General features: G+C 51.2%; 1 protein-coding gene across 9 annotated transcripts in view; it reads left to right on the top strand.

Annotated features, from left to right (window-relative positions):
- Window positions 1-13248, top strand: part of CUX1 (cut like homeobox 1) — a 426690-nt gene that overhangs the window by 311256 nt on the left and 102186 nt on the right. For 6 of the 9 annotated variants that reach the window (XM_064166473.1, XM_064166478.1, XM_064166477.1 and 3 more), the window contains 2 exons: window positions 1035-1200; window positions 1879-1935. The exons of 2 other annotated variants lie outside the window; for them this stretch is intronic. In XM_064166473.1, coding sequence (XP_064022543.1) covers window positions 1035-1200; window positions 1879-1935 — 223 coding nt within the window. The remainder of the gene's footprint in view (window positions 1-1034; window positions 1201-1878; window positions 1936-13248) is intronic. One more of the 9 variants, XM_064166475.1, reaches the window with a different exon arrangement.

Raw genomic sequence — 13248 nt, forward strand, 5'->3', positions numbered from 1 at the left:
TTGCTCTTAGTGTTTGGGAGTGCTCAGGAGGGGTTTTAAACAAACAGAGGGGAAATCCCCTCCCTGCCATGGCTCTGCCTGTGAGAATTCCATCACTGCTTGTTGTCTCTGTGTGCTTTGAGGCATTCCTGGGCAGGCTTTGGTTTCTGATGCCCAGTGCACCACGAGGCCTTCCTGACGTCTCCCCTCGTGGGCCCTAAGCATTGAACACGTGGGATTTTGGGGGTTTCCCAGCCAGCAGCAGGCACTTGCCAGGCTGTAAGCAGTGGTGGACACCTGGGGGTTTCCCTTCCTTGAAAGCATCGAATCGATCCTGTAGTGTAACAGGAGCTGGCATTGTGCTGTTAGCTTTGTGCTAAGATGCAAGCTGAGCAGCCTGACCTCTGAGGGTCAGGAAGGATCCCGTGGCAGCTTTCATTAAGGATGATTTTTAACCCCTGGCCCCGTGCAGAATTCCAGGCAGGTAATTGTGTTCTGCCTGGCTGCCATTGCCCCCCTGCTGCAGGCAGCTCCTTTGCAGTATTTCCCTTACGTGGAGCAGTCACTGCTACAGGTGCTGACACACTCCCTGCTAATCCATACCCCAGAACATCAACCAAATGTAGGCCTAGTCTCAAAAGTCCCAATTATTTTTGTTTGAGAACAAAATCCCTGCCAGTCAGTGCCTGTTTCATCTGCCTGTGTGTGCCTGGACTCTGTTTTCCCGTTAGAACTGACGGAGCTCTTTGACAGGCGATTGGAAGAGCATGCAAATGAGCAGCACCCTGCTTCTGCTGCTGGTGCTGCAGGGGAAAAAACCCTCTCCTGAAGGAAACCAGCACCCCCCCCCCTCCCCTTCCCAGAGGGAAACCATGGCAGGGAGGGAAAACGTTTCCATCCCAGGGCCTGCAGATATCCTTTTGCAGTTCTGGTTGTCCATATTGGAGCGCTAAGGGCACTAAAGGAAACCAAAGTGACTTACAATGACACCCCCACCCCCCCCACCTGCCAGATCCAAATGTGTTAACGTGCCCTTCTTGGTTGCTTCACTTCAGGTGTTGGGGCTGTCCCAAGGAAGTGTCAGTGACATGCTCTCCAGGCCAAAGCCATGGAGCAAATTGACCCAAAAAGGCCGAGAACCATTTATTCGTATGCAGCTCTGGTTGAATGGTGAGCTGGGACAGTGTGTCCTGCCTGCACAAGGGCAGCAACAAGGACAAGGTAATTAAAATTCCACTCTGTTGTTTGAATTGAGGAGAAGGAAATTCTCCTTTTTCTTTTTTTTTTTTTTCTCTTTTTATTTTTTCCCCCCCCTTTTTTTTTGGTTATTCAGTCTGCAGTAAGTGAGACCCACACCCAGTGCCAGCCCAGGCGTTGCTGAACCTGCCAGTGGCCCTGTCTCTCAGCCCAGCTGGTCCCTAGGGAGATGTGCTGGGAGCCTTCATTAGCCCTGCAGTGGTTTCTGTCTCATTGATCAGCTCTCAAGTTCCTCATTGGGGTGGTGCTGTCTAGGCATGGCTGTGACACCTAATCCAACCAATTTGGGCCAGGGAGCTGGGAAGTCCTGGGGGCTGCTGGCTAAGCTCGCAGAGGGGATTTTGGCCGTCCCTAGGAGCCGATCGATTGCTGTCTCAGGAGGTGAGCAGGCAGAAGTGCACTTTAAAGGGGGCTGCTGTGTGGCAGTTACACTTTGACTGTGGCTCTCTCTTATCCCAGTGCCTCTTGGTACAGAGAGGCCAGGCTAGAGCTGGCCTCGCTTGTCCCCCTGTAACGCCGCTGGCTGCAGTGAGCCGAGTGCCCCTCGCCCAGTTTGCTATTTGTTGAGCCTGCTTACTGTTGAGTTTGTGGTTTGGCATCTCCTTTGATTGTTCCCTGATTTTCCTCTCCTCTCTTATCTAGTCCTTCACTCTGTGACATCATTACAGGATTCCCTACAGCAGGGATGTGCAAGCTCAGGTAATCAGCCGGTTTCAATGATTTGCTCTGAATTAATTCTCTGTGCTTTTGTTACGTTTCTGTTGCTTTGGATGCCGAGAGGTTCCTCACCACCTCCTCTCGGGTCACACAGGAGCCCCCTGCCACGTTTTTGGTTGTTGTTGTTATTAATGCAGTTAATTCCTCCTCCTCTCCTTGTTGCTATGGCAGGCGTAGGGCGCGCGTCTTTAGCTGCATACATTAGGTGCAGAGCCTCCGTCTGATCTGAGCTCAGCGGTGCTGTAGGAGGGTTTTTTACCACGGTTCAGCTCATCAGCTTGACGTGTGACAAGGGTTGTACAACAAGCCTTTGGTTTGTAATGTGAGCTCCTCACCCCAGCTGCTTTACTGCTTTACTCCATGGCGTGTTTTGGTGGTTTTTTTCTGCTGCTTCCATTTGCTCTGTGGAGGTGAAGGTGGGGAAAGGGCCACCTTGTGCCTTCCTCTTCTTGTCTCCCTCCCCTCCTTCCCTCTGCAGACAAAGTGAGCAGATGCAGCCGAGGCAGGCATCAGGGAGAAGCAAATGGCTAAAGGTTTTGTGAGATGGCCACAGGAGAGGAAGGAGACTGGGACAGAGCAGCTGTGCTCCTGCTGGTAGATACCAAACTCTACCCACACAGGCTGCTCGCCAGGGACAGACTTAGCTGGGAAAAGGCTTTGTGCCCTGCTCTGGACTCCCAGCCAGAGCCCTGTGTTGGAAGGTCGTTGCATTTCAGGATGCAGAGATGGAAGGGCTGTGATCTTCTGACACCTTTCTGCCATTCTGGAACGTCTGTTCTAGTTTTCTGGAGCTTGCAGGGTTTATTCTGAACATCCCACCCTGCTGGGACACCAGGCACTGGAATGAGCTGCCCGGGGAGGTGGTTGAGTCACCCACCCTGGGTGTGTTGGGATGTGGTGCTCAGGGGTATGGGTTAAGGTGAATCTTGTGTAGTAGGGTTATAGTTTGGACTTGGTGATCCTGAGGGGTTTTGCCAACCTGGGTGTTTCTGTGACTCTGTGTGATTCAGCATCCAGAGAAGCTGTGGAGTCTCCTCTGGAGACTTTCAAGACCCATCTGGATGTGTTCCTGTGCAACCTCTGCTAGATTCTCTGGTCCTGCTGTGGCAGCGGGGTTGGACTCGATGATCTAAGGAGGTCTCTTCCAGCCCCTTGACATCCTGTGATCCTCTGATCTGTGATCCTGCGAGATGTTGCTAGGAGGAAGTCCCTGAAGATCCTCAGCCCATGTTTTTCTTAGGAAGAATAGTTTAAAACAAACAGGTGAAAGCCTCCCCAAAATGCCCCTGCTAAAAACAAGCCATGAACCAGACCCCAATCTTTGCAAGCAGAGGGCTGCTGTTGCTTATAGCCGAGCAGCTACTTAGTGACCATGGAAATTTCCTGCCACATTTTGCAGGCTGCTGTTCATTAACAGGGTGCCACTAACTACTATTTTTGTTGCATCTGTACTGTGCAAGAGGCACAGTTACAGTTCTGAGTGCCTAAGACAGGCTGGAAAAGATGAGTAATTAATTGTAGCCGTGTTCAGAGGGGTTGGGAATCAGAGGAGCTGGGAACAGGCTGCATTGTTACTGCTAATCATCATATTTATGACTAACTGCAATTAGAAAAGATGGAAAGAAAAGCCCAGAGCATTAAAATCCAACCACCTTAGGGATTCCCCTGAGGCTGCCTGCTAGCTGAAAGTGATTTCCTTCAGGAAGTTTTTGTTGCTGTGATATTTTGCTCTCCTCCCACACTCCCAGGCTGGTTTTGTCAGTTCCTACCCTTGAGCTAATGTTTGGCAAGGCGACAGGTTGCTATCGGCTAATAAAATCAGTTATTGATGGTCCCACTCCTCCTCCTCCTCCTCCTCTCAGAGCAGGCTCACAACAGGGAAAATGAGCTCCTGTCCTTTTCTTCCACCTTCCTGCTGATTGAAGCTGGTGCACAGGACTTCGTTTCCCTTGCTGCCTTTCTTTCTCTGCATTAAGAGGAGGAGGAAGGTTGTAGCAGCCACCGAGAGCAAAACCCAGCTGCTGGAAGGAGGAAGGGCAGTTGGGTGATTCTGTTAGTGGTGCTGCTCTGGAAGTCAAACAGCAAACACTTTGCAAAAGGTAACAATAGTAATAACAGTGAGGAGAAGGAGAAGGAGGAGAAGGAGAAGGAGAAGGAGAAGGAGAAGGAGAAGGAGAAGGAGAAGGAGAAGGAGAAGGAGAAGGAGAAGAAGAAGAAAGGAGAAGAGGAGAAGAAGAAGAAGAAGAAGAAGAAGAAGAAGAAGAAGAAGAAGAAGAAGAAGAAGAAGAAGAAGAAGAAGAAGAAGAAGAAGAAGAAGAAGAAGAAGAAGAAAGAAGAAAAGAAGAAGAAGAAAAGAAGAGAAGAAAGAAGAAAAGAAGAAGAAGAAAAGAAGAGAAGAAAGAAGAAAAGAAAGAAGAGAATAAAGAAGGGAAGAAAGAAGAAGAGAAGAAGAGGAAAAGAAGAAGAAAGAAGAGAAGAAGAATAAGAAGAAAGGAAGAAAGAAGAAGAAGAGAAGAAAAAGAAAAATCAAACAGTAATGATAAATGCTAATACAAAATTGATAAACTTAATAATACAAACAATAAGAATATTAAAATAATAGTACTATTTAATTCTAACAACAATGATAATATAAGAGCATAATAACAACAATAACAATAATAATCAAAATCAATAATGATAAATAATGCTAAAGGGATACAAGTGCTAACAATAAGTACTAATAATAAGTAATATTACTGTTATTATTATAAATAGTATTCTAATACTATTTAAATGCAATAACAATAATAATGGTAATAAGAATATAATAAGAGTAACAACAACAATACTAGTAATCAAAATCAATAATGCTAATTGATAATGCTAAAGGGATAAAACTGATGACAATAATAATAATAATAAACAGCAATGATAAATAATATTAAAACTATAATACTATTTAAATACAGTAATAGTGGTACTGTGAGAACATAATGAGAACACCAATAATAATCATCAAAATCAATACTGATTATTAATAATGCTAAAGGCATAAAAGTGATGATGATGATAATACACAGCAATAATAAATGATATTAAAACTATAATACTATTTAAATACAATAACAATAATAGTGGTACTGTGAGAACATAATAAGAATACCAATAATAATCATCAAAATCAATACTGATAAATAATAATGCTAAAGGCATGAAAAATATAATAATAATAATAATAAACTAATAATAACTAATATTAAAACTACAATACTATTTAAATACACTAACAATAATAATGATAATATAGTAAGGATACAATAAGAACAATAACAAGAATAAAGCACAATCAATAATGATAAATACTAATGCTAACTGGGTAAAAGTGATAATAATTAATAATAACTAATATTAAAGCTATAATACTGGATGATAACTACTAATGCTAACTGGATAAAAGTGATAAGTAAAGCTTGGGTTGAAGGGAGGTTTGTGGCCAGTCCTTGGCTCCCCAGGTCAAGAGAGACAGGGAACTACTGGAGACAGCTTGGGGGTCCAAGGAGAAGGAGCTGGGAGTGCTGGGGGACAAGTTCCCATGAGGCAGCAATGTGCCCTGGGGGACAAGGAGGCAATTGGTGTCCTGGGGGATGTGAGGAAGAGAAGAGTGTGGGCAGCAGGGCAAGGGAGGTTCTCCTCACACTCTACTCTGCCCTAGGGAGGGCAGATCTGCAGTAGCAGAGAGACAGGGAAGTGCTGGAGAGAGCCCAGGGCAGGCTGCAGAGCTGCTGAGGGGCCTGGAGCAGCTCTGGGAGGAGCAAAGGCTGAGAGCCCTGGGGCTGAGAGCCTGCAGAAGAGCAGCCCCAGAGGGCAGCTGAGCAATGCTCAGCAAGAGCTGAAGGAGCTGTGGGGGGCAGGAGCCTGGGACCAGACTCTGCTTAGTGGTGCCCAGGGATAGGAGAAGGGGCAGCAAGGGGCACAAAGTGTCAGGCAGGAGGTTGGCTGTGCAGAGGAGGAGCAAGTTGTTTGTTGTGAGGGTGCTGGAGGCCTGGAGCAGGCTGCCCAGAGAGGCTGTGGAGTGTCCTTGTGTGGAGAGCTTCCAACCCCCCTGGACACATTCCTGTGTGACCTGCCCTTGGTGCCCCTGCTTTGGCATGGGGGTTGGATCTCTGGAGGTGCCTCCCAACCCCAACCATCCTGTGATTCCTTGAAATCTGTTCTTTTGTCCTCTTCTTCTCCACTGCCACACATGGGCAGCAGCACCCAGCAGCCTTTTGCATGTCAGAAGGGATGGGTTCAGCATTATCTGTACGTAGGTATTTGGATATGGAGGAGAGAGGCAGCAAATTGAAACCTCTTTTTCCTCTTTGAGAGCTGCCTTTATGCCTGTTGAGAAGCCATCTGCTCTACCAAAGTGAGGCCTCAGCTCGAGTGTCACAGCATCATAGCATGGTTTGTCTGGGGATTTTCTCCCTGGGACCTTTCATCAAGGCTTTGTGCTTTGATGCAACTCTCTGTGAAGCTGTTTCCCACCAAAATGGTGTCTCTGTGTACCCAGGGTGGTCAAAAATAGTCTTCCTTGTAGCCTTGTCTACCTTTTTTGCTGTGTGCTTCTTTCCACCTAAATGCTCTAATGCCCTTGGGTAAATCTGCCTTGTTAATGATTTCTGTGTCAAAAGCACAAACCAGATCACATGGAAACAAACAACAGCAGAAGTTGCATTAGTGTCACAGTAGTCAGCAGTGCTTTTGGGATGGATTTGGCCCTTTTTGAGTTGTGTTGCTGATGCTCAGAGCGTGGGCAGCAGCCCTGTGCCAGGAGAAGGTTTGTGTGCTTGGGTATTTTTCTGAATCCTGGTTTGGTTTAGTTTCACAGAATCCTGGAATGGTCTGGATAAGAAGGCACCTCCAGAGCTCATCCAGCCCAACCCCCTGCACATCTTCCACTAGAGCAGGTTGCTCACAGCCTTGTCCAGCCTCACCATGAATACCTCCAGGGATGAGGTCTCAAACACCTCCCTGAGCAACCTGCTGCAGTGTTCCAGCAGCCTCCTGCTGCAGAACTTGTTCCTCACATCCAATCTCAATCTGCTCTGCTCTCATTTCCAACCATTGCCCCTGCTGCTGTCCCTGCAGGCCTTTGGGAGCAGTCCCTCTGCAGGAGCCCTTTCAGGTACAGGGAGGCTGCTATTAGATCTGCCTGCAGCCTTCTCTTCTCCAGGCTGATCTTCCAGTAAAATCTTGTCACTCCCAGCCCTTGTCCAGAGTCCCTCCCCAGCTCTCCTGAAGCCCCTCCAGGTACTAGAAGGTTGCTCTAAGGTCTCCCTGAAGCCTTCTCTTCTCCAGGCTGAACAACCCTGTCCCCATAGCAGAGATTCTCCAGCCTCTGATCATCTCGGTGGCCTCTGGACCTGCTCCAGCAGTTCCATGTCCTCCCCGTGCAGAGTGCTGCAGAGCTGGTGGCAGTACTGCAGGGGAGGTCTGGCCAGAGCAAGGTGGCAGAATCTCCTCCTGTGTTCCCCCCTGGGCAAGCTGAAGGATTTTGGTGCCGTTGCTTTTGTGGCTGCTGGCAGTGCAGCTGATTTTTTCTTCACTTGTGCCTTTCTCCTCTGTGAAGGACACGAAGTGTCTCTTGTAGCTCCTCACTGGGCAGAGCTGTGCCTTTCTGCTGTGTGTTTCTGCGAGGCTCAGCTCCTGCCCTGATGTGGCAATCTGCATTTGCCCAGCCAGCTGGGGGTGAGCTCAGGGGATTCTGTGTTTCCCTTTTGTTTGTCTTCCTTTCTGGGTATCATCCATCATTCCTAACCTCGTGCTGCTTAGCAATAGCAGCACTCAGGGGAGTTGAAGAAAGGATTATAGCAGCAGAAAACGGGGAGCTAATTAGAGCTTCTTTCAAACTCAGACTCGAGCTCGAGATAATTGCGTCTTGTCTGGTGATTTAAAAACCCAAGACCTGCTCTGTTTAGATCAAGTGGAATGGGCAGAAAAGCTTTATTTTCTCACTAAAACAGCTGTAACAACAGGGAGATTACTGCCCCTTGGGAAGGAAAACCTGAAAGAGGAAAAAGCCAGAGTGCAGTCTGTGCTTTGCTGCAGCAGTAGTGCGTGCGGGATGGTGACGCAGCCGCGGAGCCAGGCTGGGTTGCTCGGTGGGGTTCATGTTCCTGCAGCAGCTTCTGCACTCAGAAATGCTCCAGGAATAGGAGGCAGGTAGTGAACTGTGCTGGGGAGATCTCCTCAGTTACCTGCTACCAGGAGGATGCTGTCACTACTGTGAGAGAAACCAAGTGAGGAGAGAGTTGTGTTTCAGGCTGGCAGTCCATGGCCAGGTCAGCAGTACCATCCTGGTGTGCTGCTAACCACCTGGTGGTCATGGACACAGGCTCACAGGATGGCAGGGGTTGGAAGGGACCCAAAGAGATCATCCAGTCCAACCCTCCTGCCAGAGAAGGAACACACAGTCCAGCTCAGGTCACACAGGAACACATCCAGACAGGCCTTGAAAGGCTACAGAGAAGGAGACTCCACAACCTCTCTGGGCAGCCTGTGCCAGGGCTCTGGGACCCTCACAGTCAGGAAGTTCTCCCTTGTGTTGAGCTGGAACCTCCTGTGGTGCAGCTTCCATCCACTGCTCCTTGTCCTATCTCAGGGAGCAGTGAGCAGAGCCTGTCCCCCCACCCCCGACCCCCAGCCCTCAGAGAGTTACAGACATTGATTCAATCCCCTCTCAGGCTTCTCTTCTCCAGACTCAGCAGCCCCAGGGCCCTCAGCCTCTCCTCCTCAGGCAGTGCTCCAGTGCCCTCATCATCCTCACAGCCCTCTGGTGGACCCTCTCCAGCAGTTCCTGTCCCTCTGCAACTGGGGAGCCCAGAACTGAAGACAGTACTCAAGATGAGGTCTCCCCAGGGCAGAGTAGAGAGGGAGAGGAGAACCCCTCTTGATCTGCTGGACACACTCTGCTTAATACACCCCAGGATCCCATTGGCCTTTTTGGCCCCAGGGCACATTGCTGTGCCATGGGGAACTTGTCCCATGGAGAAGCTCTTGCCCCCATTTCTCCATGATTCAGAATTGTTTCTTTCCTTTCAACCTGGAAGGAGGTTGCAGTGAGGTGGGTGTTGGGCTCTTGCTGGGATCAGGTGATAGAAGGAGAGGCAATGGCATGAAATTGTGCCAGGGCAGGGTTAGTTGGAGATGAGGACAGATTTCTTTGCTGCAAGAGTGGTCAGGGACTGGCACAGGCTGCCCAGGGAGGTGGTGGAGTGCCCATGCCCGGAGGTGTTCCAGACAGCTGTGGCCATGGCACTTGGGGTCAAGGTTTAGTGGCCGTGGTGGTGCTGGGTTGCTGTTGGACTGGGTGAGCTCAGAGACCTTTTCCAACCCAAACAGTTGTGTGATTCTGAGACTGCTCTGTTCGGTTTTGGAAGGGCAGAGCAGTCCATGCTGGAGCTGCAGAGCACAGCTGGGATTAGGAGTTGCTGAGTGCTGGAGGTGCCATGAGCTCCCAGTGCAGGAATGCTGGCAGCTCTTCCCAAATTTGAGGTGGTTTGTGTGGTTGAGTCAAGAGAGAGACTGGCTCACAGGCATTTGCTGGCATCCTGGCTTAGTCTGGCAGGTAAGGTCTGTGAGGAATGCAGTCCCTACGATGGCAGAGAAGGGAGCAGAAGGGAGGTGCTGTCAGCAGCTGAGCAGCTGGCCTGAGGAGTTCCTTGCACTGAAGTTCCTGTTGGATGGCCACAGTCTGAGTCCCTGCATCAGGCCAAGCAGGTTGGCTCCTTTTGTGCTAGGTTCAAGTTTGGAGCTGAAGGGCTGAGGCAGGCAAGGAGCTGTCTTGGTGCTGCCCTTGGAGCACTGCTGTGTGTCAGTGAGGCCTCCACATTCTTCCTGGGTGGTCTGAGGCTGTGGCTCTGAAGCAGTTGGCTGTGGCTGTCTTGATTTCAGACCACAGGGTATCAGTTGTCCCCTCACAGGGGCAGCTGTTGTAGTCTGTCCATAACATGTGTGGTCATATTCTGTGCCATTTCCCTGATGTTTGGACCATGAAAACCTTCCTGGCAGCCTTGCTGGTATCAGTAAAGCTTGGGGAAGTGCTGTCAGGGCATCTTACTGGGAATGCAGCGTGCAGTCAGTGTTCAGGTCCATTCTCATCTGCTCCTTTCTGCCTCTTGCTCAGATCTGTCTTCCCCAGGCTGCCCTGTGTGGCTGCAGTCCTTTGTCCATCAGCAGCTCTTCACAAACAGTGGGGGTTTGGCAAGAAATTCCTGTCCTGGTTGGATTCTTCTCTGTGCCCTGAGCCAGGCAGTGACTGGACTTGCAGGAGCTGACTCCATCCTCCCCATGGTCAGAGCTGTAGTGGTGTAAAAGCGAAACACAGCAGCAGGGAGGGAGGGCTCTTTGCCAGGCAGTTTTCATCACAGCTGGATTACAGTGACAGAGCACAAGACACTTCTCACACTGACAGAGAAAGGAGGAGACCCAGGCTGGATTCAGGAGACAGACTGAGTCCCCTCTGAAGGCTGCTGCTGGATTCCCGTTGGAGAAGTTGCTCACTCAAGTTGCAGCTGGTTTATTGCTGCAGTTAGTTTGGGTGGGAGATGTCCAAGCTGGGTGCTCCTGAGCAGCTCTGCAGCAGGATTTAGGCAGGCACACGAATGCCTCATTCCCTAAATCTTCACCTGCAGCAGTGAGCATTAAGCAATTAATTACTGCAGCTGTGTGGAAACTTCCCCTGAGCAGCCATGGCTGCTGCTGCACTGCTCAGCTACTTTGCAGGAGCACTCATCCCCAGCATCCCAGCACAATGGGCTTGGAAGGGACCTCTGGAGAGCATCCAGCCCAGCCCCACTCCTACAGCAGGGCACCCACAGCAGCTTGCCCAGCAGCACAGTGCCAGGGGGGTTGGAAGCTCTCCACACAAGGACACTCCACAGCCTCTCTGGGCAGCCTGCTCCAGGCCTCCAGCACCCTCACAGCAAACAACTTGCTCCTCCTCTGCACAGCCAACCTCCTGCCTGACACTTTGTGCCTCTTCTCCTGTCCCTGGACACCACTGACATGAGTCTGGTCCCAGGCTCTTGTCCCCCACAGCTCCTTCAGCTCTTGCTGAGCATTGCTCAGCTGCCCTCTGGGGCTGCTCTTCTGCAGGCTCTCAGCCCCAGGGCTCTCAGCCTCTGCTCCTCCCAGAGCTGCTCCAGGCCCCTCAGCAGCTCTGCAGCCCTTTGCAGTTACCGTAGCAGTTGCTAGAAGTCGTGCAGTGAGTTGCTGCTCCCTCTCCAACCCGAGCATCTGAGCATGCAGCTTCCTTGTAGTCTCCTCAGGCCTTGCTGGAAGCTGTGGCCACCGGGTGGTGGAGCTCTGAATTCCACTGTGCAGTTCTTGTTACTTCATTAATTACCAACATTTTCTTCCTCCTCCACTTGAGCATCCAGCAAGGAGCAGCCTCCTTTGGGGGGTGGCACCCCATCACCTCCCCTCCCTGCTGCCAGCCACAGGGAGCTTCTGGCAGCTGGGGAGCTGAGAGGAGCTGTGTGCAGAGAGCTGAGCTGAAGGGCTGGGAGGCAGGGGCAGAAATATCTGGGAGGGGAGCGGGGCCATGGCAGCCCTGCTGCGGCGTGGGGAGGCTGCGGCTCCAGGGGGGTCAGGGCCCTGGGTGGTGGCTGGGATCTGTTCCCCACAGGCTGGCAGCTGCAGAAGAGGTCAGGAAGGCTGCTCTCTGGAGGAGCAGGTACTCCTCCCTTGGTATGAGGAGGCTCTGGCAGCTGGCAGAAGCTCAAGTTGGGTCTTCTGATTGCTTGCAGGAAAAGGAAGGGGCTGTAGGTTCAGGCCATGTGGCTGCCAGTGGTGGGGTGGAGGTGGCCTTCATGCCCTCACCCATCCCCAGGGGACAGCCTAACTGCTGGGCCAAGTACCAGAGGCTGCTGGGCTGGGTGAGAGTCACTTTGCTTTCAGTTCAGGGAGCAGCTGCTGGGCTGCAGAAGGGGAAGGCACCACTTGGTATTCCCAGCCTGTGCTGGGGCCAGAGCTGCCAGGCAGCTGCCTGCTGCTGCAGGGAGCTGTGAAGTAGGGACACAACAGCCTGGTGGGCTCCAGCAATGCCAGCCTGCTCTGGGTGCAGTTAGGTGCTACTGGAGAGGAGCCATTCCCCAGGAGAAAAAGCAGAAAACTACCAGAAAGTGATTATCTGCTGAGTTCCCTTCCAGCCTGCCCTGGGCACTGGGGTGCAGGAGGAACTGCTGAGTTCTTCTCCCCTAATTTGATGGGAACTGGAGGCTTTGAAATTGGCCAGCAGCCACTCACAGCATCAGCAAACGAAGGACCCCCCTGGTTAGTGTAAATCTGATGAGGAGCACAACTTGCAGTGGAGACAAAGCAAAGTGGATTTGAGATCAAGTTTAAATAGAAGTGAAGACAGGAAAGCAGCCAAGTAAAAAGCCTAATGAAAGGAGAAAACATGACAAGAAATGTAGAAGAGGCCTGATGGTACATGTCCCATGTCTGCACTCATCAAAGGTCTGCCTGATGGCAGCTAGCAGATACTGCTTAGATACTCCTGCTTGGGCTGGATCTGCAGTGCCCTGTGCTGGGGTTCAGAGCAGAGGTTGTTCCCCAGAGCAATTCAGGCACTGTTTGGAAAGCAGCTCTAAGGAGAAGGAGATGGAAGTGCTGAAAGACAAGGCAGCAATGTGCCCTGGGGGCAAGAGGGCAAATGGTGTCCTGAGGGCCATGGAGAGTGGGCAGCAGGTTAAGGAAGGTTCTGCTCAACTCTACTCTGCTCCAGGAAGGCCACAACTGCAGTGCTGGGTCCAGCTCTGGGCTCCCCACTCAAGAGAGCCAGGGAAGTGCTGGAGAGAGTCCAGGGGAGGCTGCAGAGCTGCTGAGGGGCCTGGAGCAGCTCTGTGAGGAGCAGAGGCTGAGAGCCCTGGGGCTGAGAGCCTGCAGAAGAGCAGCCCCAGAGGGCAGCTGAGCAATGCTCAGCAAGAGCTAAAGGAGCTGTGGGGAGCAAGAGCCTGGGGCCAGACTCATGTCAGTGGTGTCCAGGGACAGGCCAAGGGGCAGCAAGGGGCACAAAGTGTCAGGCAGGAGGTTGGCTGTGCAGAGCAGGAGCAAGTTGTTTGCTGTGAGGGTGCTGGAGGCCTGGAGCAGGCTGCCCAGAGAGGCTGTGGAGTGTCCTTGTGTGGAGAGCTTCCAACCCCCCTGGCACTGTGCTGCTGGGCAAGCTGCTGTGGGTGCCCTGCTTTAGGAGTGGGCTTGGGCTGGATGATCCCCAGAGGCCCCTTCCAACCCCACCCTGCTGGGATTCTGGGATGCTCTGTGATGGCA

This window comes from Pogoniulus pusillus, chromosome 27 (genome assembly GCF_015220805.1).
Source record: "Pogoniulus pusillus isolate bPogPus1 chromosome 27, bPogPus1.pri, whole genome shotgun sequence".
NCBI classification, from domain to species: Eukaryota; Metazoa; Chordata; class Aves; order Piciformes; family Lybiidae; genus Pogoniulus; species Pogoniulus pusillus.